This window comes from Python bivittatus, unplaced genomic scaffold (assembly GCF_059951505.1).
Source record: "Python bivittatus isolate LINGU-HERP-01145 unplaced genomic scaffold, Pbiv_v1 ctg000010_np1212, whole genome shotgun sequence".
In the NCBI taxonomy this organism is placed as follows: domain Eukaryota; kingdom Metazoa; phylum Chordata; class Lepidosauria; order Squamata; family Pythonidae; genus Python; species Python bivittatus.
This window is the reverse complement of record NW_028277029.1, coordinates 4,209,313-4,234,997: the sequence shown is the minus strand read 5'-3', so window position 1 is coordinate 4,234,997 and position 25,685 is coordinate 4,209,313. Positions and strand designations below refer to the sequence as shown.

Sequence of the window (25,685 nt, the reverse complement as noted above, 5' to 3'; positions counted from 1 at the left end):
AAGGAAGCACTGAATTAGAAACGCAGGATTGATGAGGACTGCCATGGCCTTCCAGTAAGAAAGATGAATCATTTCATGACAGGGCTAAGAATCCTTTGCAAGAGGCCCACTGTCTTCCCACTATGGCCACCGTCACCCCGGGTTCCTTGGAAAGAAGCAAAAATGATCCATCTCTTTTCAGGCTACAGCATCCGTACAGGCACATACCTATTGGATAGCATCAGTCAGTGCCCTGGATTTCAGGGAGCCCTGCTAAGAAGTCATTACATCCTGGTAACTGAGATGATATGAATCCCTGATGAGAAACCCTTTAAATAAGTTCTCCAGATCAAGGTAGTTTAGGGCTACGTGTCATGCGCCACTCAATAGCTCATCTTCAGAAGGAGCCCAATGGCTCTTGAAGTTACTGCGCCTACAGCGTCACCAACAGAAGAGAATATGTGCAGCTCAGGGTTGACCTTATCGGTATCTCCAAATCAATTATCCCCTCCGTGTTAGGGTTATGCAGTGGTACAGGTCTAGTTCAAAAGAGGTGCTTTGGTGTGTGCGACGGAATACAGTTACTTCTCTGTCACTTATAAACAGAGCCACACCTGTTTCCAGCATCTGCATAATCCTGGGAAAAACTGTGCCTGTTTTAATGTGGACACCACCCAGTGTTGAGTCTGTGCTCCTGAAGAACTCCGTGGACTTCTGAATTCAGCCTCAACACTAGACAACCCTACTCCATATTCCCTTTTCCCCTAATTCGGTGTTTCTCTTTGTCTTTCATCTTCCTATCTTGGATGCTTAACTAGGTATTTAGAAAAGGGGCTTGTAGACTGACAGGAGAAACATGCTGGCTAGAAAAGAAATGTAAGGAAAAGCTGCATATAAAAATGGCCAAAGGGGGAATAAATATTAAAACTGATGAAGCAATTTTCCAACACTCTGATAGGGAGCCATAAGCCTCCTCCTGGTGATAAAAGCCTATTATTCAATACTTCTGTAAACCTTCTTGGCATTTATCAAAGAACTTACCTTTTCCCTAAAACTCTTTGCAGTGGCATCCAGATGGATTTTTGTCAAATTGTATCCAGTTGTGGTAGGTAAAGATATCTTTGATTCACTATTCTTCTTTTCTGGGGGTTCATTCTGCGCTGTTGAGGAAAACTATGGTTTAGCAAGACTCCTATCAGTTTTCTTGGAACAAGAAAAATAACATGATCGATAATGAAGCTCAAGCTCAGATACTTTGGTCACCTAATGCGAAGAGAGATCTCTTTGGAGAAGACCCTGATGCTGGGAAAGATGGAAGGCAAAAGGAGAAGGGGACGGCAGAGGATGAGATGGTTAGAGAGCATCACTGAAGCAATGAGCATGAAACTGAGCCAACTCAGGGAGGCAGTGAAGGAAAGGAAGGCCTGGCGCAATATGGCTCATGGGGTCACGAAGAGTCGGGCACGACTGAACGACTGAACAACAGCAACAATACAGACTGTTTTGGATCACTCGAAGCAATTAACTTGATGTCCAAGTCACCACCGCACAGTAACATTTTCACTGTTGCACAGCTTTGTAAAACTTCGCAGAAATCGAAAATAAACCAAACGACAATAACAAATATTAAAATAGGTGAAAGTATTGAACCAAAAAAAAAAAACCCAAAATCTTGCGAGGTTTTATGCCAAAACAGATATACTGCAGACATTGGCTCTCGTGTACTTTCCACTGATTTAACCTTTATATTCAATTTAAAAAATAATAATTTAAGATTCAAGGGGCACCAGTACAGATTGATAAGGGGATGTTTATGGGTCCCATTTATTTATTTATTTTCTATTCATTCATCCATCCATCCATCCATTCATTTTATACAAGAACCTTACAAGGTAGTCTAATAAAGCCCATAGATAGAAACAGAGAAAGGAACAACTTCACACTTACTTTGCCACCCATTTGCCATTCCTGCATCGGTGCCCTGCACTGCTGTTAACCTGCTGTAAACACAATCTTTGACAAAAAGCAGATGCCAAAGCAGCTTAAAAGGCTGGAAGGCTGGAAGTTCAGAACACATTTTGGGAAGAAGTCATTGAGAGAGGAGTGGCCAATGACTCCCCTCCCTCATGTTTTGGGTGTGAAACGTATTGGATGTCTACAAACATCCACAGAGAACTTCTATTTAAGGTTTCTTGCAAAGAGTTGGCAGGGGGAGGAATGGGCACCTGGCCTTTAGGGCTGCCCCTTTTTACAGAAACAATCAATTCTTTCCTGAATGCCTTCTGAGGCCCAGCATCCAGGATAGGAGATGCCTTTGAGATGGACCAGGAGTAAGTTCTTGTGTCCTTCAAGTTCCAGCTTCGTGTCCACGGCCCTCTTGGGAAGGTCAGGTCTTTCCAGCTTGTCCCCCTCCTGCCCAGATTCCTGGAGCTTTCAAGATCTTTGCTATTTTCACACAGCTCTGCTTGAGCTCTGGTCTGAATGCATAACATGGCTTTCTTTTTTTCATGCAGCTCCCTCGCTTTTTATCATAATGGTCTTCCTTTTCAAATATGCAAACTGCACTCTCAAAGTCAAATGCATATTTGGGGTAGCTCTGGCAATTGTGTGAAGTTCTCTTCTATTACAATATATTTAGAAATCTTGTGTCAGTGAAATTCTTAACGTGAACAATATAATATCACTTAGAATTATTACTATTATTATTAGAAGCAGGGACTCATACACATAAAATGAGGTGGGACTTTGATCCTCCCAAGCAGACCCCCTGCTCGGTATATACAGGTTTAGAGAAACTCGGTTTTATTGCATAAGTAATTGTATTGCGAAAGCCAGTTTGGTATCGTGGTGAAGGCATCAGGCTAGAAACTGGGCGATGGTGAGTTCTACTCTCACCTAAGCACAAAGCCAGCAGGGTGACCTTGGGCCAGTCACTCTCTCTCAGCCGTAGGAAGCAGGCAATGGCAAACCATCTTGCCAAGAAAACTGCAGGGACTTGTCCAGGCAATCTCCGAGAATCAGACATGACTGAACAGATTTTTCTGTTCAAAATTGTATTACAGACAGGATTGTGGAACACAGTATGAGAAGAATATGAGTTGGTGTGGAGCAAGTTAGGGAGGAGAATGAATGAATGATATGAATGAATGAATGTTCCACCATGCAACATATTATTTCAGCATAGGAAGCTAAGTAGAGAGGGAAAAGTCTAGTGTTTCATCCAACATGGTGATTTTCTACATACAGGATACTTTTATTTTCGGAGAAAGCCTGTAATAGAACAGTCCATGTATGATTTATTATGGGGTCAGATCTGCCCTTCCTACTTGGCCCATCAGCCGTATGGAATACTTAAATTCAAAACTTAATTTCTGAACTGAGTTGTTTTAAGCTCATTAGAGCTGGTGATCTCCAGCACTTTGCTTTGATCTAACAAGACCCCTGGTTTTGCTTGGGTCCCCCCTCCTTGGGCTGCCTCTTCATCCTGGGTTATGTTCTATTTTATCCGCTGGTTGACAGTTGACAATTTTTTATTAGAGGATGGTAGGAATCAAAGAACAGCCTGCTCCCTGTTGCTTTGATCATTGTGGCATCAGAGCAACAATGGTACCAAAGGGGAAAAAAGAAAAGAAAGGGTCTGCCTCAGTGCCAAGGAAGATAATTTGGGAAGGCATCCATGTGTGCAAACATCTGGGAAAGCAGAGGAATGAGTGCGAGGAGGAGGGAACAATCCCTAAAGGAGAAGGCTGGTCCAGGTAGACAGGTCCACCCAGGGTCCACCCAGCCAACTGGGCTTGCCTTCCTGCTTGGATGGGAAGGGCAAGAAGCAGGGGAATGTCCAATCAGGGCTTGTGTGGCCATAGCCCAACCCCGCCTGGAATTTCTGAAGATGGCTTATGAAACAGCTGGGAGCAGCACAGGAGACAAGTAGCTGAAATTGCCCTTTGTTAGGATTATCATTCATTGATAGAGAAATAGTTTCACAAAGGTTTCTGGATGGTTCCTTTTCCCCCCCAGGATTTTATAGTCTGTGGAGTTTGCTTGATGTTCCAACCTTGCAATAACACAGCCCCCTATATTTTGTATATTAATTGGAGAAACCAAACTTTGTAACAGTGAAAGCATGATTTAATTCCACTTCCCTCAACCCCCTTAAGATGCCTACCTGAATCGGTAATCTTTTGTGTCATCTTTCTCTTTTTTTTTTCCAAACTTATGCCGAGATATTGCAAAAACTCTTTATAATTCAGGGTATTTGTTCTCGAAATACAGTATCGATTCCATAATCTAAAAAACAAAACACAAGTTCATTAAAGTAAAATTTTGGAGGATAGACTAATGAAATGTTTAATTGTGCATACAATTGACAATGAATATAGGAATCAAAATAAAAGCTGAGCAAGACCTTTTCTTTAATTTGTACATTCTGTTCCCCACTACAATGATTTATTTATCATTGCCCACTGTACAAATCACTCTCCGGGGATCAATTTCCCCTAATCAGCCTGGGAAGATTTTGAAGGAAAGGGATGTTCATCTTTTTACTTCTTTTTCTGAAACATACCTAGAAATAAACATTTTGACTACATTATCTGTGTCACCCATACAACTTAGAAGAAGCCACTGCAATGTTGTAAACCATGGCAAGTCCTTTTTTCCCCCTCTCTCTTCCTTTTTCCCCCTTTTTTTTAATTCAAGGGCTTTTTCAGTTTATCATAAACAGTCCATGTCCTCCTTTGATCTCAGAACTTCCTCCTCACCCCCAGCCCCAAAGAAAGTTTCCCAACTATTACCCTCAGATGTTGGAACATAATATCAGCACAGATAAAAGGGGAATGATGAACCACTTGTGTAAGTAAGCCACGGAGGTTCTGGATCCAAAAGATCAAAAACACTCCAGCCAACCCAATGCAGGGCGTCTCCAGCTGTTTTTCTGACTATCCCTAGAAGTAAGACGAAGCTGACACCTCTTCCCTCTTCTAAACCCTCGGAGCTGGGTCCTTAAACAGAAAGAAAGAAAAGAGTGGGTTCAGCTATAGCAGCAGTAGGCTGATCTCTGGGTTCAGAAGGTTAGCAGAGCTTGGCCTGGTCAGTGTTTGGGTGGGAACCCTCCAGGGAATCCTATCCTCCCGGGCAGGAGGCTAGAGTGGAAGGTAATGCATGAAAAATGTGTCCATGAAGTCACTTCCATGAAGTCCATGAAGTCACGGAGTTCAGCTTGACTCAAGGGGATTTTGCATCACCTATTTAATCTTAGCTGATGGAAGCCCCTTGTACGTTAGAATGGGAAGCTGAAAAACTTCCCCAAAGAAGCATTTCCATACAGCTGCCAAGAAAGTTACATGGACGTGCCCATGAGGTTCCCAGGAGTCAAGCTTTACCTTACAAATGTGATAAACAAACACGGACCTGTTTAATAAACATAGTGACATTAGGGGAGCAAACTTAGATCTGCCTTCTTCCCGTAAGAACCGTTTTAAATTCCACCAAAGACGAATCCAGTTGGCTACACACATTTTACAAATCTCTAGAGAATAAATGTCATCATTTTAATTCAGCTTTAAATGCGCCAGATAAAAATTTGTGATACTTTTTATGATGGTACACACTCCTATTGTTCTAGTAACATCCATTCAGATTTATCACATTGAAGACTTTGATGCCAAGTACAAGATTTATTGTCAAATAAAGCCACATTTTGTTGTTTTTCATTGCTCTGCTTTAGAAAAGCATGGCTTCTGTTCTGTAATTGTGTGCACCAAATTATAGGAAGGGTTTTTGTTTGGTTTTCATCTAATTTTGGAGAACATGCCAAGTGCCCATAAAAAAGAGGAATATCAAATAGCAAGCCCAGCTAGTAAATATGGGCTAAAATTTGTTTTGAGGTTGCTAGTAACGAGAGAGATAAAATATTTAGAGCAAAGCAAAACAAATAAATTGTCTGTCCTAATTTCTCTCCCCTTTCCAGCTCAGTGTTTCTGCTGTTGCAACTCATTACAGCTCTCTAAACCTTCCAAATAAAAGTTTTTCTAGGCTCCAAGGGGGATACAGACTCCTCGGATTAAGGTGATCAGATTTGCACCACAAAAGCCTGGGGGCCCATGCTAAACAGCCGCAGAGAGATGCCCAAAATTAACCCTTTGGTGCCATTTAGTCGTTGGTTGGATTTACGTAGCCCAGATCTGGGAGCCAACCCACACCATCACTGCTTATAACAAAACACAACAGCCCTCCCATCAGAGAAATGCAACTTTCCTTGCCCAAACACAGAGATACTAATGTGGGTCTTATGAAACTAAACTTTACTCATTCAAGCCTGAGTGTGCATCTACAACAGAAATGAAGTAGAGGGAAGGGATAGCCTGGAACAGCACGGCTGAATAATCTTTACTTTCAACCACTCTACTCAAAAGAGGTAAGAAGCAAACCAGGACAAGACTGAGTATTAGTTCTTTCATTGCTATTTATCTATTTCCACACCTCTCCCTTGAGTTATTAAGGATCAATCTGTATGGTTTTCATGATGAACTCTATGGAAGGAGTTTGCCATAGTGTAGCCTAGCTAGACTAAACTATGGCAAAGTCTAGCCATAGTCTAGACTATAGCAAACTAGGGATTTTCTGATTACACCGCCCTGTAATGGGCTGTGAGAATAACCTTGGGAGACAGGAGGAAGAGCTCTCCTTACCAAGGTTGTGCATAGGAAAGACCCCTGCAAAAAAGTTGCAAAAGTGTGTTTAAACCCCTCGCCCCACAAACACACACACAGATTAGGGGACTGGGAGCAGAACACTATTTTCTGAGAAACTGAGCGTTCACTCAAAAACAAATCTAGAAAAGCTTCTGCGTCTCGGGTTTTACGGTTTTGAATCTAGGCATGAAAAGTTTGCACGCAGCACTTGATGAAACTGGAGAACACTGTGAAGTGGATGATAGTTGAGGGTCGGGTTTCTGTGCTCCTGAAGATTGTTGTTTCCATTTATCACTTGCAAAGTATGAGTAAATAATACAAAATAATCAAAATGGCTAATTGATCAAAACTAAAATTGGAGTCCAGAACGCTGCAGGCAAATTGTGGAATCACACCCAACCCTCCTCTTTGCCTGTCCTCACACTGGAGAGGCCTTATTTTTGAGGGCCTCTCTAAAGTGTGGTCTTCCTCTCAGATGATGATGAAGTGGACAGAATTCCTAGCGAGCATTTCAGCTACGGCTGGCCAAGGAGAGTTATTTCAGCCTGAAACCAGCCCAGGACTGTTTAAGGCTCTCTGAATTACTCTCCTGGATGTGTTAGCTGGATTTTGGAGTTCATGCAACATATAGTCCCTTTTTTCCATGAACCAAGTAAGCATGGTGTGCAAACAGGACCATTGTGTAACAAGAGCAGAACAGTTTCATTAAGATACATACATTAAAGAATAAGAATGAAAAAATAGGAGATTGCCACAGTTTACATTAGACGTATGTTAACAGCTATTATCTAACACTTACTAATGCTACCCAACAACATAATTTATGTTGGCAAGGAAACACGACCTACTAAAGTAAACATAGAGGTAATTCTCGCTATTCAACCACAATAGGGACCGGAATTTGGGTCACTAAGCAATTTGGTCGTTAAATGAATCAGAGCTGATTTTACTACCTTCTTTACAACAGACATTAAGCAAATCACCACAGTCATTAAGCGAATCGCATGGTTGTTAAGCGAATCACATGGTCGTTAAGCAAATCCAGGTTCCCCAATGGACGTTTTTGCCAGAATTTGCTTAATGACCATGTGATTCGCTTAACAACCATCATAAAAAGGTCACAAATCATGATCAGGTGACCTCAGGGGTCGTAAAGCACTTTTCCCAAGACCATCATAACTCCGGACTGTTGTTAAATGAGCGGTCATTAAGCGAGGACTACCTGTAGTAGTAATTACTGCATGTAAGGTGGGCTTCCCCACAGTGACTCTGCCAGAGCCCTCAGCTTGTGCTTTACTTACTTATCATACTCACAATCCGTCATCTTGAAGCAGTTGACTTCCAGAATCCTCCTCAGCTCATGCCGCTGGATCTGTCCATTTTGATTATAGTCAAAAAGTCTGCAGGTCTTGATAAAGTGCTTGATCTTTTTAGAAATCTGTTAATACAAAAGATCTGGATTAAAATACAGAAGAGAACTGTTTGTAGTACTAGCTCCATACTAATACTGGGTTCTGATATCAAATAATATGTCTCCTTCCACCACAAGCTTTCATGAAAAAAAAAATTAACCAAATGTTGCATAAGCTGGGCGAGGGAGGGGGCGTCTTTCAAAATTAGGTTTGTAAAATTCAGTTTCCAAAACTATATTTTTACCCTGAGCAAATGGTAAATACACACAATGCCTTTGTTCAACTATGGAAAGCTGGAGATTAACTGAACATAATACTGAGGTGGGTAAGCTGTTTTAAAGGAATGGCTGGGTGAGCAAGTATTTGCAAAATACTAGTATTCTGCATAGTAAATCTTCCTTCAAAGGCAGGAAGGAGACATGTTAGAACCTCTCCAAAATTGCATTAAAATGAGATGGGTGATATTTACAGTCTTCCTTTCTTTCTTTCTCCACCTGTACAAAACTGTATGGTAATATACCAGAAAGTGGTTTTTGAAAGCATAAGATATGAATCTACGCTTAGCTTTACACACAATTTCCATTTCAATCTCTCTCCATTTGCAAGTAAAATCTCGGGTTAAATGTAATACACAGCACCCAACATTTCAAGACACATTTAGAGGCTGAAAGTCAAGGATCTGCGGCCCTCTGAAATCACATCCGTATTTAAAAAAGAGGGGCAAGGGATTGCCAGAAGGATGACTTGCATTTGTGGCAAAGATTGGGAAAAGAAAAAATATATCTATTTTCCTGGGAAATACCCGTGAGAAGGCAGAAGAAAAGCAGATACCAATATTTGCTTTAAATCGTGTGGGATTATCCATCCTATATATCACTAGATGTACAAGTTCCACACGATAAATGAATGTTCTATAAACAAACACCTCATTGGGAGTCGGGCTGCATACAAGTTTAATAAATTATTATTATGGTAATCTGCAATTAGATTCACAGTCAAAGACTGGTGAAAGCTTAATAATTCAAGTCCTAACCAAGGACCTAAGAATTACTAGGCTAGCGTCTGGGGTTATAGGCAGTTCCAAGCAGGGTATTTTTTTTGTAAAATTAGGGTGTTCAGGTCTGATAAATTCAAAATTTCCAAATATCGAGGGAGTCCTTTAGGTATTGCTCCAAGGGCTCCAATCGCGATTGGTATAACAGTGGGTTTCTTTTTAGAAATTATTATTATTGGTCGCACAGTCAGCCAGATGTTCAGACTGGATCTGGCATTTTTGTCCACCTATCGAGTCCTTCCCAAGGACCTGGGATAGGCAGATGTTGTTGTTCGATGGCGTTAAAGGTTTCATCGCAGGATATAAGCTCTTCCAAATAAAGCTGCCTTTTGCAATGGACTGATGGTGATTTTGTCAATCCTGATGGTCTTCAAGGGGTGCTCCAGATGTTTTGGGATTGGACCCAAGGTGCCTATTACTATTGGCACCATCTTTGCTTTCTTTTGCCACAGTTGTTCGACTTCTATTTGCAGGTCTTTGTATCTTGTGATTTTCTCCAGTTCTCTCTCTTCTCTTCTGCTGTCTGCAGGTATTGCAATGTCCACTATCCAGACTTTTTTGTCTTTCTTGTCAACCATGGTTAGGTCTGGGGCGTTGTGTGGCAGGTGCTTGTCTCTTTGAGTTCTAAAGTCCCAGAGCACTTGAGCTTCTTCATATTCTATTACTTTGCCTGTTTTGGGGTCCCACCAGTTCTTGCTTGCAGGCAAAGGGTATTTCTGGCAGATGTTCCAATGCCCCATGGTTGCTACTTTGTCATGCGGTCAGTCTGTGCGATCTTCTTCCAGTGGCTGACGAGGTGGCCCACTGTTTCTTCTGCCACCTGTTGAACTGTTGTTGTTGCCATTATTATTATTGTTCCCAATCTGTCGAGGGAACATCTACAACCAATCTGGGTGTGATGTCCCAAAATACACATGGAAACTCCTTTGTTTCTGGGCAGCCTGAGGGCCCGTCCTCATGGAGCCCTGCGCATGGCACAAACACACCCAGGAAACCATTCATGATGTGCTGCACCGTTTGCTTCATTCCCTTTAGGTGTCTTTAGCTTTTCCAGGTTTAAAGCGGCGTTTTCCCCCTTCTCCTGACCCAACATTGGCTCTGGATGCGATACAGCGTACTTCCTTGCCGGGTTACAGCACTCGACAACAGGGTTACTGGCACGGCCAGGGGTGGGATCCACCCGGCTCCTGTTGGGCCCTTTAGGCTCCAGCGGGCACACAACCCCACCCCACCCCACCCGGCCTCTTTGGGGCGGCTTTGTCTTAGGCTGCAGAAGAGACCAGACACCTGCTTCCACAGACGCACCTGCCTGGGTAGCGCACGAACAGCACTTTGCAGGGCACTTCTCAGGCCCCACGCGGGCTCCTTACATACACCAGCTTATGCCTCTTTTGAAAGAGCGCTTGGCCTGGGCTTTAGCACAAAAAAAGCAGGCTCTGTGTTTAAAGCCCCAAGGAGCGCTTCAGAGCCCTGTGCTGCGCAAAAAGACTGATCTAAACTGAGAAAGAGAGATGGGTTCGGCCAGCTGGGCATCGCTGGTGCTGTCACCAACGAGCACGTTATGGATTTTCCACTGCTTCTGTCAAAACAGGGTTTCTCGTGGCCATACTTCTAGGTTTTTTTTAAATCATTTTGGGGTGGGGAGGGGGCCATTTTGCCTCCTCCCCAGATCCTCCTGCTGCTGCCAGCCGTGGCCCCTTGCTGCCAGCGCTCCCATTCCTTTGCAGTGCCAGCTGAGGATGGGGCTTGCTTGGTGCTGATTGCCCCCTCTCCCCAGGCCGGGCACGCACGAGTAGAAGAGCGCAGACTCTTTAACGGACAGGTGAGAGGCGCAGGGCCGCTCGGCTTTGTGGACTGCTGAGCCGTCCATCCCAGGTGCCCATCTAGACTCACCCAGCAGTGCCCAGCACCCAGGAAAGGGAGGGGTGGGTGGTGGTTTCTCCCACCAACGAGGCCAAAACCAGGGAAATGCACCAGTCCCTCTCCGGGGCAGAGACAGCCCTGCTTGTCTGCCTCGCTCAGGGCCAGAACAGCGCTTGGCAAAGGGGGCAGCGCGGCTCGTGCTGGCACCTGGCACTTTGTGGGGCTGCCCTCTTGCCTGGCCCCGGCTCTCTCCCGGTCGAGGCATTCAGCTCTGGCCTCGCGCAGGAGGAAGGAGAAGAGAGACCGATGCCCAGCCCGGGAGAAGTCTCAGCCGTGCCAAAGTGCCTTGGAACAGCCCCGCCGCGACCTTGCGCTCCTTAGAGAGGGGCAGGGAAGGCTCTGGGCAGCCCTTCGGTGGGAGGCCGCTGTAAAGTAGCATTCCTGGGATCCCCGCAGGGTCTGTTTCTTGGCCTGGCCTACCTCGAAGGGCTGGCTGCTGAAGAAAGTCCTGCTGAACGCTGAGCGCCGAATGCCGTTCGTTAATTGTAGAGTCCCCTCGCCCTTTCATTACAATGCACCCACTTGCATTTATATTTTTCCCCTCCTAGTTGCATTTTGGGCTTGTCCCGGTTTTATGGGAAATGATCTCCTCTCACTAAGTGGAGGGAAGATGTAACAATACAGAGTTTGGCAGCTGGGTTTACCTAGGATGCTCGAATGCTTCCAGTCGAAGGCACAAACCGGAGTCATTTTTCGACTGCAGGACACCCTTCCTGGAGGAGCCACGGTCGCCTTTCCCTCATTTAGGGTGGGGAGCCCAGAAACCCTTATTAATGCAGAGAACTCTTGGGGTTTTATAATATAAGCTCTACAGAGTCTCTGGCAGGTTAAAAATGAATGAACAAACACTCTCCCCTTCCAAGCTAGTTAACTGAATACAAAGAACAAAGTTATTGTGTGACTGGCCACAAGAAAAATGCTTTCATCTAAAGTGCGTCCCTGGCAACACGAAGGTCTCAAAAAAACAACCCGAAAAGGAAATAATCATCTTTCTAAGCAATAAGGGTACGTCTGCACCCCTACCTCATCCCCTCCACAGTCGAGCTTCTTTGTACAAAGCCTTTACTTAATTTTTTCCTTCGGAACTGTCCGCCCCAAAGCCGGAGCGAAATTGTTTTAGAAAGCCTGCACGCGCAAAAATCAGAAATATGGAAGGCCACAGCTGTGGAGATATGAAGTGCTATTCAGCACCAAATGAATTGGAACAAAATAAGTATAGCGACTGTTCGGCTGTTCGTTTTGGCTCCCTATCCTCAGTAGCACAGTCTAACGTGTCACTTTATATTGATTCCATCTGTTTACACTCTGCAGTGAACTGGCTTCCTATGGCGAATGTTTCCTATTTACCAGCTGGTAAAGATGGGCCAAACCAGATAGGAAAGAATTAGATTATTTTCAGATCCTCATAAACATAAAATGAGAAGAGAAAAAAGAACTTAGCAGGGATACAGGCGATGGAAACCCCTTCCCACTCCCCCCCTTTTCCATTTCCTCTCAGTCTGCTTTCTTTTGCACCGGCAATTGGAAAAAGCCCTTATGTTGGCTGGAAGATATTTACACCTTAACATGCTGTTGTTTATTGCATTTGTGAAGTCCCTGTTGATGTGATGCTAATGAGAACCCCGGTGCTGATTTTTTTGAAGGATGAAAGGGAAGCTAGATTTAAACCCGGCTTGCTCTGTGCTGTGACCCAGAAAGCTGAACAGAGCCCTAAGGTTTCTCCAGCGTCCCGTGCAATTTCTGAGTTTGCCTCGGTGCTCAAGGGCGGAAAAAAAAGGTGCCAGACAGACAGAGAGAATTCAGCTTGGGAAGGAAACAGCACAGATCCAGCACAGAGCAAGCACTGGCAAATTCTTAAGCCTCTGCCTCTCTCAGAGGATCTGCGATTGCCTTTCGACTGCAGTTTTTAATATGGCAGAAGATTTTAAAAAATACAGATATGGTACTAATGTTAAGACAGAGCCAGGTTTGCCCCCAGGAAACTTCCTGGATGTGTCCATGCGGTTTTCATGGCAGCAATACAGACTTAAGGTGGCCATTTTATCACTCTAATCTACGGTCCTGAGATTTCCTAGTGGTCTCCATTCCAGTTCTAATCGGAGCCACAGATTATAGATTCACAGGATTCTGGAGTTGGAAGGGATCTCAGAGGTCATCTAATCTGATTCCTTGCTGAGTGTAGGTTTCACTGAAGCAGTGTTTCTCAACCTTGGCCGCTTTAAGATGGGTGGACTTCATCTTCCAGAATTCCCCAGCCAGCATGGCTGGCTGGGGAATTCTGGGAGTTGAAGTCCACCCATCTTAAAGCGGCCAAGGTTGAAAAACCCTGCACTAGAGCATCTCTGACAAGTGGCCGTCCAGCCTCTAAAGAAAATGGGAAACTAGCAGACAAAACCTTGTCACCTCATATGGCAGCCTATCCCACCGACTGACAGCTGATACAGCCAGGAACTTCCTCCTGATGCCTACCCTGAACCTCTTTCCTTGGAGTTTTAACCCACCCATTCTGCCCTTGCTCTCTGGGGCAACAGAGAATGAAGTTCTGCCCCGCTTCTGTGTGGCAACCCTTCAGATATCTGAACGCTGCTTTCATGCCTCCCTTTACTCTTCTGTTTTGTGGGCTAAACATCCTCAAATCCTGTACCTGTTTCCAACAGGGCTCAGTTTCCAGACTGTTCACCATCTCGGTTGCCCTTCCCTGAACTCCAATTTGCCACTGTCTTTTTGAGCTGTGATGCCCAGAACAGGATTCAGGATTCCAGGTGGCTCTGACCAGGATCCAGACCAGAGTCTGACCAGAGGGTTTCAATTACTGCCTGCGATCAGGACTCTGTGTCCCTGTTAATTCACCCCAAGATGGCATTTGCCTTTTTAGCAGCTCCATCACACTGCTGGGTCATATTTAACTTGTGGTCAAGTCAACATTCCTTTCACATGTACTGCTCTCAAACCAGGTTTTCCCCGTCCTATTCTTGGGCTTTTTTTTTTCTTTTCTCCCCAGATGTGGGGCTTAACATATCTCCCTGTCCAAATCCACCCTGTTCATTTCAGGCCCACCTGAAGATCTAGACAGGTTGAGGATTTTTAAGGTTTTCTTCTACATTTTTATTAATTACCTGGGCAAAGATGTTGAGGGGATGGTTATCAAATTTGCAGATAACTATAAAACTAGAAGAAGAGGTTAATCCTGTAAAGAAGAAAGGGGAGATTCCAAAAGATCTAAACCTGGGTTTGGGGTATGGCAGAAGAGAACAGGAAATAGGAGGTAGCTGGTAGAGGTGAGGGGGGCAGTCTCAAATACCTGCGGACAGCAACCTCGTCTTGTTGGTGTGATGGCTAATTTGGGACTTCTCTGGTGTGACACGTGGTTGGTGGAATGGAACTGGGGTATAAATAAGCTGAGTGTGCAGACTGGGGGCATGTTGGCAGGGGCTGGATTTCCATGGTAATAGCAGAAGAAGATAGGACATTAGAGACTGGCCATGCTAATACAGAAGGAGTGGGTCCAGCAAGTCTGCGCCCAGGGCCGTGAGGCTGTTGCTGGGTTATGCCAGGTCCATTGAAAATAAGACCTTTCCCATGCAAGCATGGTGTTGGATACCAGTGGGCCTAGCCTGTATCACTAGAACCTAGTTGGTCAGTGATGAGGATGTAGGCTTGCCAGAGATCTGCCCTTCTGGATTCAGGCTGCAGCAGCAGCCAAGGCCAAGGCCAGGGAGGGGGATACTGGTGACAGGGCATGGTGCCTTGCCTGTGGCTCCGCTGATTAATATAAAGAGGCCACCCCCCAGGAATCGATGTAGTCAGGGCTACAGGCTAGAGCTGCTGGTGGTTCACCATCCACTCCACTGCCTGGACTTCTGGATCTCATTGCTGGGCTGGTGGTGGAGATCCCCAAGTTGTGCTGGAGAACTTCAATTTCCATGCCCAGTTTGGGCTCCAGTATGGCCCAGTGTGTCTGATTTCCTGGTGGCTTCCCCTACTTCGAGGAAATAAGAGTTCTGCTAGTAGTACTACAGAACTGAAAGTTCCTCAAGGCCTTCCGCTGAAAGCCACAGGACGTAAAATGATCTCATCTGGCTTCCATCTGATGATTCCTCTGCAGTCATTTGCAGAACTGAAATCTGGGACATTGAAAGTTCTGCCCTGTAATGGTTCCTCCTCTAATATTGCCTCACCAGCACAATCAGCCTTCACCCAATAACAAAGGAAAAGAGTAAAACTGCTACCTCAGGCTTAAGTCTTACTTAAGCCTGTCTTACTTCACAAGACTGAACTACTCATACTTAATGCTCCTCAAGGCCCAAAACAATTCAGGTAGAAACCTAAGATCACAAGGCTGTGCAGTACTTTAGATTCAGATTCCAAAAAAAGGGGTTCAGAAAACCCCAGAAGGGAGAATGCATGCAGTTTGCAACTCTTTAAAGCCAATCCTGGGGAAAGACGCAGCTGCTTTAAAGAGCTGCGGAAAGGTGCTACGTTTGTGCTCCATCGAAGCAACTTTTTGGAATCGAATCCTAAGCAGCAGCCTTACTAGATTATTACCTTGTATCCTGAATGTATCAAATCTAGTAAACTCTAATCCAAGCAATTATAAATCTGCCGCTTTCATTGTCAAAAGAGTCAGAGCTGGGAGAGATAGAAGCCATTGTCATAAGTCTTCACACTGATTCAAAAAATAGATTGTAGGACTTGCACTCTGTGATATTGCAAAACTGAGGGATCCCTAAATTCAAATAAAAACTGAAACTTCCAGTTTAGACACTGCTGGATTGGGGGAGTCCCCAGGGCAGGGTTTTGGTCCCATGGTGGTGGCCACCATCTTGACTTTTTTGTCCCCCTCCCTGTGGACACCCCAGCTATACAGAACTAGGAGAATTCTGCCCCCTTTCTCATTGTGAGCAGTGATAAGGAGGGGAGGTAATATTGACCCAGTCCTTCAAACTGAGGACATCCAGAAGGCTATCAGCGATGTCAGCCGTGATGGCTACACTGAACCACTATTTAGAGCAGCAGTGTATCTCTGAAGATTAGAAGAAGGCCATCACTTTTATACATTGCTTGTGAGGGTCCTAAAGATCTGACCAGTCAGAAGTGACCACAGAATGCAGTGCACAGATACATCACATCAAACCCAAGCCTTGTTTTGCCCTATGTGTTGCATGTAAGGCCCCAGCTGTGCCCAAATACCTGTGCTTAAATCAATGTTTTCTCTGCCCAGATCAGCTCTGAGGAGTTTCAACCGAACCAGAAGAAATTCAGTAAGCCTAGAGCGTTGCCAACTATATACATAAACTGAGCAGGGTTACAAAAATACTTACATGATAGGCCTCTTTCCCAAACAACGTATAAATTTACGTTTAAGAGGTTAGGTTTGTCAAGGGAGTGGATGACAAATGCATGTACTCGATGGGTGTCCTGGTCCTGCGGCTGAGGCCTGGGCTAGACCACATCTGGCGGAGAATACCCGGAGAAACCTAGGTGCAGATTCCGCCATGCCTATTCACCCCCACCCTTATTTCTGTACGGCCAGCACCTGGCCAACCTTGGCTGGTTTTGAAAAGCTTCAGCAGGATCCTATCTGGTTATCACTTGGATGGGAGACCACCCGGAACTCCAAGTCTTCTGACTGCAGAAGAGGTCAGCCGCAAGCTATTCTCATATTCTTTCCAAGAATATTACATGGATGTGTCCGTGCGTGGATTATTTTTATTCATTTCTTTATTTAACGAGTGGTCACTTCAACACTCGGAAAAGAAATAAGCGGTGGGAGTCCCCACACCCTACTTCTTCATTTATTTCACATGACATCTTTGCTTGTTTTCCATAAATACAGAGATCAGCAAAGCTAGGGATTTAACTGTCTATGAGATTGTCCTCAGTGAAACCCAGAAACACAGGCTCTTATAAATCAAAATAGCTGCACCGGGATTATAGGGGAGATTTTCAGCTCATGAAGGTTGGACTTCAGAGGTTGCTTCATTTATGCTAGAAAGCGGAAAAGCTCATTTGTGTATTTCTAGCCAAGCTGACGCACAGTCCGGACAGTCAACATCTGAGTGATGACGGACAGGCTTCGGCGCCGCGAGGAAAGAGCGTCTTGGCTGCAATCTGTCTCAACAGCTCTGTAGTCGGCCGACGTCTCACCGTCTTCGGTGCCAGAGACAGGCGCCCTTCACCGGAGACACAGTCTGGCACCTGGAGTGGCTAGAGAGCCACGTGGGGGTGCAAGCATGTGCTGGGTTGTGCCAGAGTGCAAGGGCATGGCTGCCATAACAGCTTCAATGCAGGGGAGGTTTTCTTGGAGCTGTTTGAAGCACAGTTCGAACCTGTGCAATTCAGACATTCTATTGGCCACTTGTACCCTGTTCCAGGTATCCAACCTCATTTTCGAAAGCAGTGTTTCTCAACCTCGGCAGCTTGAAGATGTGTGGACTTCAACTCCCAGAATTCCCCAGCCAGCAATGCTGGCTGGGGAATTCTGGGAGTTGAAGTCCACACATCTTCAAGTTGCCGCGGTTGAGAAACACTGTTCTAGAGGATGGTTGCTCCTGAAAGGGATAGACAGAATGAGACCGCTGGCACAAAGAAGCTGCAAGGCATGGTCAAAAAAGTCAAGATGGCAGTCACGGCAGGGCAACTGAAGCTCTGCCTGTTTTTCACAGGCATGCAATTTGGCTTTTTGGACCACCCCCTGTGGGCATTCTCCTCCGGCAAAAGGAGCATGATTCTCTCCCACAGCGGCTGAGAGTCTCTAAAGCGGATGGAAATTCACACGGGGCGGGTCTGATCTCTCCCTTAGCCCTAGATATGGAGGATCATCAAATGCAGGAGGGAAAAGACTCCAAGCTCTTCACCATCTCCAAACCACGCTTGTGGATTGTCCTCTGCTCTCTCCAGGGATGGGGAATAGGAGGGGAGCAGCTTGGATTTGAAGGCCAAATGTGTGGCAGGGCACAGGAGGGTGCTGGTAACCCCTACCGGCAACCAGCCATGTCATCCTAGGAAAAAACGCAGTTGTGTGAAGGTGTTGCAGATGGGCTCCACGTGCACCCAGCACCCTCTGCATGCCCCCAGCAACTTCTGCAAGGCCCTTCTGGGGCGGGGGCTTGAATTACAGCTAACGAACGCGCTTTGCAACACTGGGGGTCCCGTTCAGGGTGGGAGGCCCTGGTGACGTGGTACCTTCTCTCGTAAGAGACACTCCATCTGGCTGAGGGTCCTGGTTCGGCTTTCTCCGATATTATTCCACCTGAAACCAGAAACCAAGCAGAAATTAAGGTCACCCCCGTGGTTTTATCAAGCCTGCCCTCTTATCAAAAGGGGTCTGAGCTTTAGCTGGGGACCAAAACAGATTCTCTGCTCCTGCGGGCAGCTGAGCCAGGTCAGCAGGGAGGGACAGAGCAGGGGGCTTGGCCCAACAGCTGCTTCTGGGGAGGAAGCCAGATCGGGGACCAGGAGACTCACTGGGTATTTTTTACAGCACACATTCCTTTTTTTAGCTGTAGTCTGAAGAGCCAAGAGGAAAGAGGAATTCTGCTAGGAAGCAGAGAAAATAAACCTCTTCATCACCTCATTTCCCCGATTGAAACCATCCCCCTCTTCTGTGGCACAAAAGAAAACACGAGTATGTTTCTGATGCTGATTAAAACTCCAATCATCTCTCCTTCCAGCCCTTCCTGTCTGCCTAGCAGTGGGTGTCCCATCATTTCACCTACCTGGGCTCTTCATGTTAGGTTTGCAGGTGAGCAAAGAGGACTGCAAATACGCTCTAAGGAATCTTTCCCAGCCTTGCAAAGCGCTAGGGCTGAACACATGCTGGATTGATTTATTCCTACATGGTGTCACCAATTATGCAGCATTTACAAGGCCGTGTCTGGAAGGCGCTTCGGAGGACAGGAGGCGCAAAGACTCACACCTCTGTGTCACATCTCAGAGCCTTTGTGCCTGGGGGAACAAGTGCTGGTCTATGCGCTGCCAACAGATGCTACGTTCGTTCAACCAGTTTTGGGAAACAAAAACTGAAGCACTACACAGCCGTGAATTTTACTCAATATCATTTTAGAAGGTCATGGTTCGGGTCAGAATCCTTCCTTAGCTCGCCTCCTAAAATTGTCCTGGAAGGGGCATCTTTCCCTCCCTCCAGCAACAGATGAAAGTAGAATTTACTACAGAAAGGATGTATCTGATGAAGCACATGAACGTGAACTTTTGGGTAGGGACTGTATTTTCTGGGGCATAAATAGGCAAGCTGTAAATCAGCTTTCTTCATCTTGGGCCTCAAAATGGGTGGGACTACAACTCTCATAATCCCAAGCCAACGGGCCAAAGTCAAGGGGTGTCCACAAGGAAGGGAAGGTCAAGATGGGTCCTTGGCCACCTGATTTGAAGGCCACACCTTTGTGTGTGTCAGGACTTCAATCATATGGTCATGTAGACCATCTTGGCCATTTGGACCCTGACTTGTTGAAGATGTCCCTGGCTGAAATCCAACCCATTGGAGGTCATCAAGAGGAGAAACCAAGATGGTTTTAAAACTGGCTTTAAACCCTTAGAAAACAGGTCTGTTGATAGTGGCTAACTAGAACAGCTTAGATGAAACTATGGTCTAAGAGAGCCAATGCGGTGTAGTGGTTAAGAGTTGGACAAGGATTGGGAGACTCAAGTTCAAATCCATCCTCAGCCATGGAAGTTCATTGGGTGATTTTCAACCTACCCCCCAAGGTTGCTGTGGGAAAAATTGGAAGAGAGAATGCTAGGTGTGCTGCCTTGAGGTGGAATATATAATCCCACCAAATCGATATTGATGGGGAATAAAGACCATTCCCAAGTTCTGCTTGGAAATATGAGGCAGTGTCTGGCTGGACAAACTGGTCCTTCAGCCTTGGCCAGAAAAGCACATCTGTTGCGTACATGGAGTTTCTGCTGAAAATGGCAGCCCAAGGCAAGCGTTTGCCTTCTGCTCCCTTTGCCCAGTTTTGCTCACCAAAAGTCTGGTGCTGCTGTCCATAAATGCCGTTTACACTGGTGGCCTCAAGCTTTGTTATTCAGAGTTTGCCATTTTGATTTCTCTCTTACTTAAAACAGCACAGCAAGAAATAAACTGTACCAACATCCTTACTTTGTGCTCAGGGTACTGATGGGCCTCGAGAACGTTGACAAGAACTCAAGATATGGAACGGTAACTTTGCTAATTCCTGGAACCTGTTTCAATTTAAAAAATGTTGATTACTTTGAGGTAATGCTTCAGCACAGTGCAGAATGATCATGTCCACCCCTTCTCATTCTTCCCTTCAATAACAGATACCGTAATTAAAAGCATAGTCCCCTTTCTTCGGTTATACATTTCCAAAGAAATAAGTTCAGCAAACAGTTTATACTCTTGCGTCAACATTTTTGCACCCTCAAATGCTCTCAGTATTATCTGTTGAAAGTCATACCAAATTCTTTCAAATCCTTTGCAGGTTTCTGGGAGATTTACTTTGTTCTATAACTTTCTGACCTACTGCTTCTATTTAACAGGATATTAATTCAGCTGCAACTGCCCAACCTCTCAGAAAGCTAAGCAGGGTCAGATCTAGCCAGGATGTGGATGGGAGACCACTAGGAATTCCCAGGGCGGTATGTTAGACGGAGAAGTCAAAACAAGAACCAACACCACATCCTGGAGGACAGCAGTAGAGAACTATTTTGAAAATGTGGTCAAGAAGATGACACGGGCATGTCCATGAATGGTGGGAAATGTTCCACAGTGGAAGAGGCTGTCTCAGGAGATGGTGGACTCTCCTCTGCTTGAAGGTTAATCAGATGCTGATGGCCGTCTGTGGGGGACGCTTAGGCAGTAGATTCTTGGACTGGGCAGGGGGCTGGACAGATGACCTCAGGTTCCCTCCCAAAGCTAACATCCTATGTTTGCTTCCTCATTTGTCTACAGCTTTTATAACATGCCACACGGATAAGATTTGGGGCAAGAAAACAACGCAAAACAATAGATGAGGCTCTGAAACCTCCCAGACTGACACCTCTAGCAATCAACTTGGGGTAGACGCTTGGAGGAACAGGGCTGATTTAGAAATGCCACGAGGGAGGGGGCTGCGCAGACCTCTGGGCCCAGCAAGTTCCAGAATGGGGGGAACACAACAGAAGAGGGCTGCTGTCTAGTCTATGTTTCCCTAACTTCCAGCAGTGGAAGGACCTCCATGAGATGTTCTTACTGCACAGGCAGATTCAGCACTGGAAAGGTGATGCCAGGTAGCCCGCTGTATAGTATTTTACACGTGATGACCAGCACTTTGAGTATAGCCTGGAAGCCTACCGATAACCAATGCAGCTCTTTTAGAAGTGGTGTTTTGCTGCAATGGGGGAGTCCCAGTCTTACCACTGCATCCTGGATCACTGCAGCTTCCAGGTCATCTCCAAAGGCTGTCTCACACAGAGCATGTAATCTAGCTGGGTAGTGAGTAAGACATGAGCCCCTGTTGCTAACACATCCTGGTCTAGGTAGAATTGCAACTGGCCCCCGTCTCCAGCTGTGGTTAAACAGTGGTGGTTTCCCAGAGAACCAGCTGACAAACCAACTCCTTTTGGGAAAGGAGACACCATTCAAATGACAACTGGGAACAATCTTTTTGGATGCTTATTGATGTACAACTGTCTCAGAGGGGTTTAATCTGAGTTTATTTCACCCAGTCCAGACCCTGATAGCCTCCAGACATTGGCTGATGTTTTCCTCAGCATGCCCCACTCAGCTGAGTATCACCAGCCTCTGACAGCTCCTCGCCCTGAACCGCCAGATGCCCTCACCTGGCAGCTTCATACAGATGTTAAATAACTTGAAGGAGACTTTTCCTTCCCTCCAAAGCTTTGTGTAAGTTAAGGTGACAAAATATGCTTCCAGTTAAACAAGTAGTAGATTGCACAATGCCAGATCACCCCACCATCCCTTCGTTATCTGTTTTCACCCCCAGTCTTAATGATTTTAATTTTATATCTGCCTGATGATTGATGACCAGCACCTGGCCAATATTGGCTCATTTTGAAAAACCTAAGCAAGGCCAGATCGGACTGGACGGAGACCACTAGGACATCTCAGACCTAGAGGTATTACGCATCACCCTATTCAGAGCCACGGTTTTATTACCATGCACTTTCCTGCAGATTTAATTTATTAATTAAACCACTACGATTAACTAAGATTTCTTTAATGGAACGGAGTCAGCAAATGCATTACTGAATTGACTTCAGGAAGAGAAATACACTTAGGCACAGCCCTCGCGAGAGTACACACCTTTGCCAGCACCACATTAAACTGCTCATCTGTCAGAGGCAAAATAAATGTTTCAATCACTCTTCTAAATTCGCCCTTAGTGATCTTCAGGGTCTGATCGATGTCGATGATCTGGAATGCTTTCTTGATTTCATCCTCTTTTGCAATTATCTTCTGAAGCAAAATCTGCTCAATGACATCAGACGACAGCGTGGAATCAGGGACGGAGCCGACCGAAGCAGCTGCAAAACGCACAAGGCCTTCTTAAAAATGGGTACAAATGAAATACAAAGTTTAAGACGCAGAACGGGATGCAAAACGTTCGAGCTCAAGACAGGCGATGGCAATCTCGCCAGAAATATTTCAGCATAGCTCCAAGTGTTTTGGGGCTTGCAAAGCCCTGTGTGGAGTTCAGGAGTGGGCTCTGAAGCTTGAGGTGGGCCATTCTGTGCTCAGGACACTTTGGAAATTGGGGTGGGGGGACAGCTGATTTACGCTTGGAAAGGCAGCTTCCAGGGGTAAAAAGTTTCAGTTGTGAAACACATTGCACACCTGTAAAGTCCAAAGAAGTGTAGGGAGCTGATATACAGTATTATCCAGCATACTGTTTTAAATAATGGTCACCCGAGTTACCAGGAGGGCTCTGCCTTCTAGGGGCGGTCACTAGCTTTTAGCATTCAGAAGTACACCCTTTCCAAATGTAAATGCTCCGTTTCCCTAGGAGAGCTAGGAGACTTTTCAACGCTCCTTGTTCTGCCTGCACATCTTCAACACGCAGCCTTTAAATTAGCAGGGACCTTCCTTTATCACTGCTCTGTGCCGCAGCCACTCCCAAAAGGACTCCGGGTCATCGGGGGCAAGGAAGGTCGGTTGACTGATTTGGACATTTCTACCCTGCACTTCTCTGAAACAATCCGTCCCAGGCCATTTCCTTTCTTCAGATTCCATCCCTGTTGCCCATTCATTGTATTAACTGCATCTCTTAGGCAGCACAGACCAATCTTCTCAACTGCAGCAACTTTAAGACGCGTGGACTTCAACTCCCAGCATTCCCCAGCCAGCAATGAATGCTGGCTGGGGGATGCTGGGAGTTGAAGTCCACGCTTCTTAAAACTCCTGAGGCTGAGAGACACTGCCCTAAAGCATGACCTCTGCGGGCTGCGGATGCTGCCCCCCTCCCCGCCAACCAGGGAAGGTCGACCCGAAATATTTTGCTTGGTGATGCCTGAAATCTGGACCCGAACCATCAGGAAGGCCCTCACTTGAGTCGGATTTGGTAGAGCTTTCAGTGCTGCTCTTGCTGCTGGTGCTGCTCCGGGTGGACAATCTGCCTGATGAGTTGGACTGGACTCTGGCATTGAAGACAATCCCATGGGACTGAGGGCATAACGTCTTGTAATCACATGCATTCACCACTCTGGACATCGCTCCTGCAGGAAATAAGAGGGAGCAAAGAAAGAAGTTGGAGCTAACTCAGTCTCTCGGGAGAAGGGCCTCTGCCTGCTGCTTGGGAACTGAGCTGGCATATAGATGACGATGATGATGATGATGATGATGATGATGATGATGATGATGACGAAGAAGACGAAGAAGAAGAAGAAGAAGAAGAAGAAGAAGAAGAAGAAGAAGAAGAAGAAGAGGAGGAGGAGGAGCAGGAGCAGGAGCAGGAGCAGGAGCAGGAGCAGGAGCAGGAGCAGGAGCAGGAGGATGATTTGATTTACAGCAGTGAAATCCACCTTGTGCAGGGGCTTTGGCAGCAGGCAGACATAAACCCAGCCAAGAAAATTAAGCAAGCCACCCAAGATGAAAGTCCCTGAGCATTCAGCTCTGGTGAAAAGGAACAGGGTGGTTTTAACCCCCTTTGACAGACACGGACTTCCAGGGACAAAGAGTCCCAAAGCACTGGGGCCGTAGTGCAAAAGGTGTTGTGGCTGCCTCAAATGGATGCCGACAGAGACCCAGGGCTGCTGCGCTTCGTCCCCGTGTACATCTGCAAATGCACGACGGTGCAGGTGGATCAGTTCAAGCGGCACGTCTGGCGACCCCCGTAAAGGTTTCCCCCACACCAGAGCAGCCTCCGCGAGATGGACAAGCACTGGCTGTTCCACGCCTTCTCTAATTCCTGTTTTTCCATGGAAAACCACCTGGGCACCCTGGGGGTATCTTACGGAAAATATAGAGGAAAACGCTATCAGTGTATTCCTCTGGTTGAAATAGCAGGTGGAGGGTGATTTTGAGTGACCAAAAGTAGCTAAAGCCATGTTTCCCAAACTTGGCCACCTTAAGGTGGGTGGACTTCAACTCCCAGAGTTCCCAGGAGGAAATTCCTGGCTGTATGAGCTGTCAGTCAGTGGAAGTGACAAGGTTTCCTCTGCTAGTTTCCCAATTTTTTTAGAAGCTGGATGGCCACTTGTCAGAGACACTCTAGTGCAGGGTTTCTCAACCTTGGCTGCTTTAAGATGTTTGGACTTCAACTCCCAGAATTCCCCAGCCAGCCATGCTGGCTGGGGAATTCTGAGAGATGAAGTCCACCCATCTTAAAGTGGCCAAGGTTGAGAAACACTGAGTTAAAGCGTATAGGCAACCTGCAGAGGGGTCTGCAGGGAGCCATCCAAAAAGTCACAATGGTGTCTGTGACTACACAATCCAAGCCCTGCCGCTTTTTTACATACAACCGTCTTGACTTTTAGATAGATGCTCTTGGCAACCCATTTTTCCTATGCCATTTCATCCTAGACCCTGCCCAGCTTGCTGCAATTAAAAATAAAAAAATAGAGAAAGGAACTATGAAATCCTGCCTCTTTTCTCAAATAATGCCTGATGTTCTACGGGTTTTTTCCTATTATGGTATGAATACTTGTACGGCTACTTAAAGTTTATGTTCTTTGCTTTGTAAGGGATCGCTGGTCTAGCCAGTTCAGATTTACTGGATTTACTTTCAACGGGGGTGTCCGCAGGGCGTGGTCAAAAAGTCAAGATGGCGGCCACCCTGGTGCGTCACAAGTGGAAATTCAATCACACCATCGCAGGCGCCACCTTGACTTTTTTTAAACGACAAGCTGCAGGCACCCCTGCTTCCAGCCTTTATCACACACCACCCGAAATATTATTTGACCCAGAATGGGCCTTATAAACCCCTGAAATAAGTCAACAAATGAACCATCGGTGAGCTCTTCCAGTCCCACAACATCCCGGACTTTGGACAGGGCTGGCTTTAGGCTAAGGCCACTGGCCAAGGGTGCCAACGCTGTTCCTCCTTCCAGGTCATTCTAAAAATGCATTTCTTTGCATCCGCAGAAGGTGGTGCCCTCAGTCCATGTGGCCAGGGGCACCACATACCCTTGGGCTGGCATTGCTTC

At 46.0% G+C, this 25,685-nt stretch overlaps 1 protein-coding gene across 3 annotated transcripts in view; it reads right to left on the bottom strand.

Annotated features, from left to right (window-relative positions):
- EFCAB6 (EF-hand calcium binding domain 6) overlaps positions 1-25,685 on the bottom strand; it is a 118,582-nt gene that overhangs the window by 88,420 nt on the left and 4,477 nt on the right. The window contains exons 1-8 of one of the 3 annotated variants that reach the window (XM_088129287.1): positions 23,589-23,751; positions 22,348-22,568; positions 20,182-20,264; positions 18,246-18,312; positions 7,973-8,109; positions 4,145-4,266; positions 2,149-2,154; positions 1,021-1,139 (exon numbers count right to left, since the gene is read on the bottom strand). In XM_088129287.1, the coding sequence (XP_087985413.1) occupies positions 1,021-1,139; positions 2,149-2,154; positions 4,145-4,266; positions 7,973-8,109; positions 18,246-18,312; positions 20,182-20,264; positions 22,348-22,568; positions 23,589-23,751 (918 nt within the window). Of the gene's footprint in view, positions 1-1,020; positions 1,140-2,148; positions 2,155-4,127; positions 4,267-7,972; positions 8,110-18,245; positions 18,313-20,181; positions 20,265-22,347; positions 22,569-23,588; positions 23,757-25,685 lie in introns of those variants that run through there. The other 2 variants (XM_088129178.1, XM_088129229.1) reach the window with 2 other exon arrangements.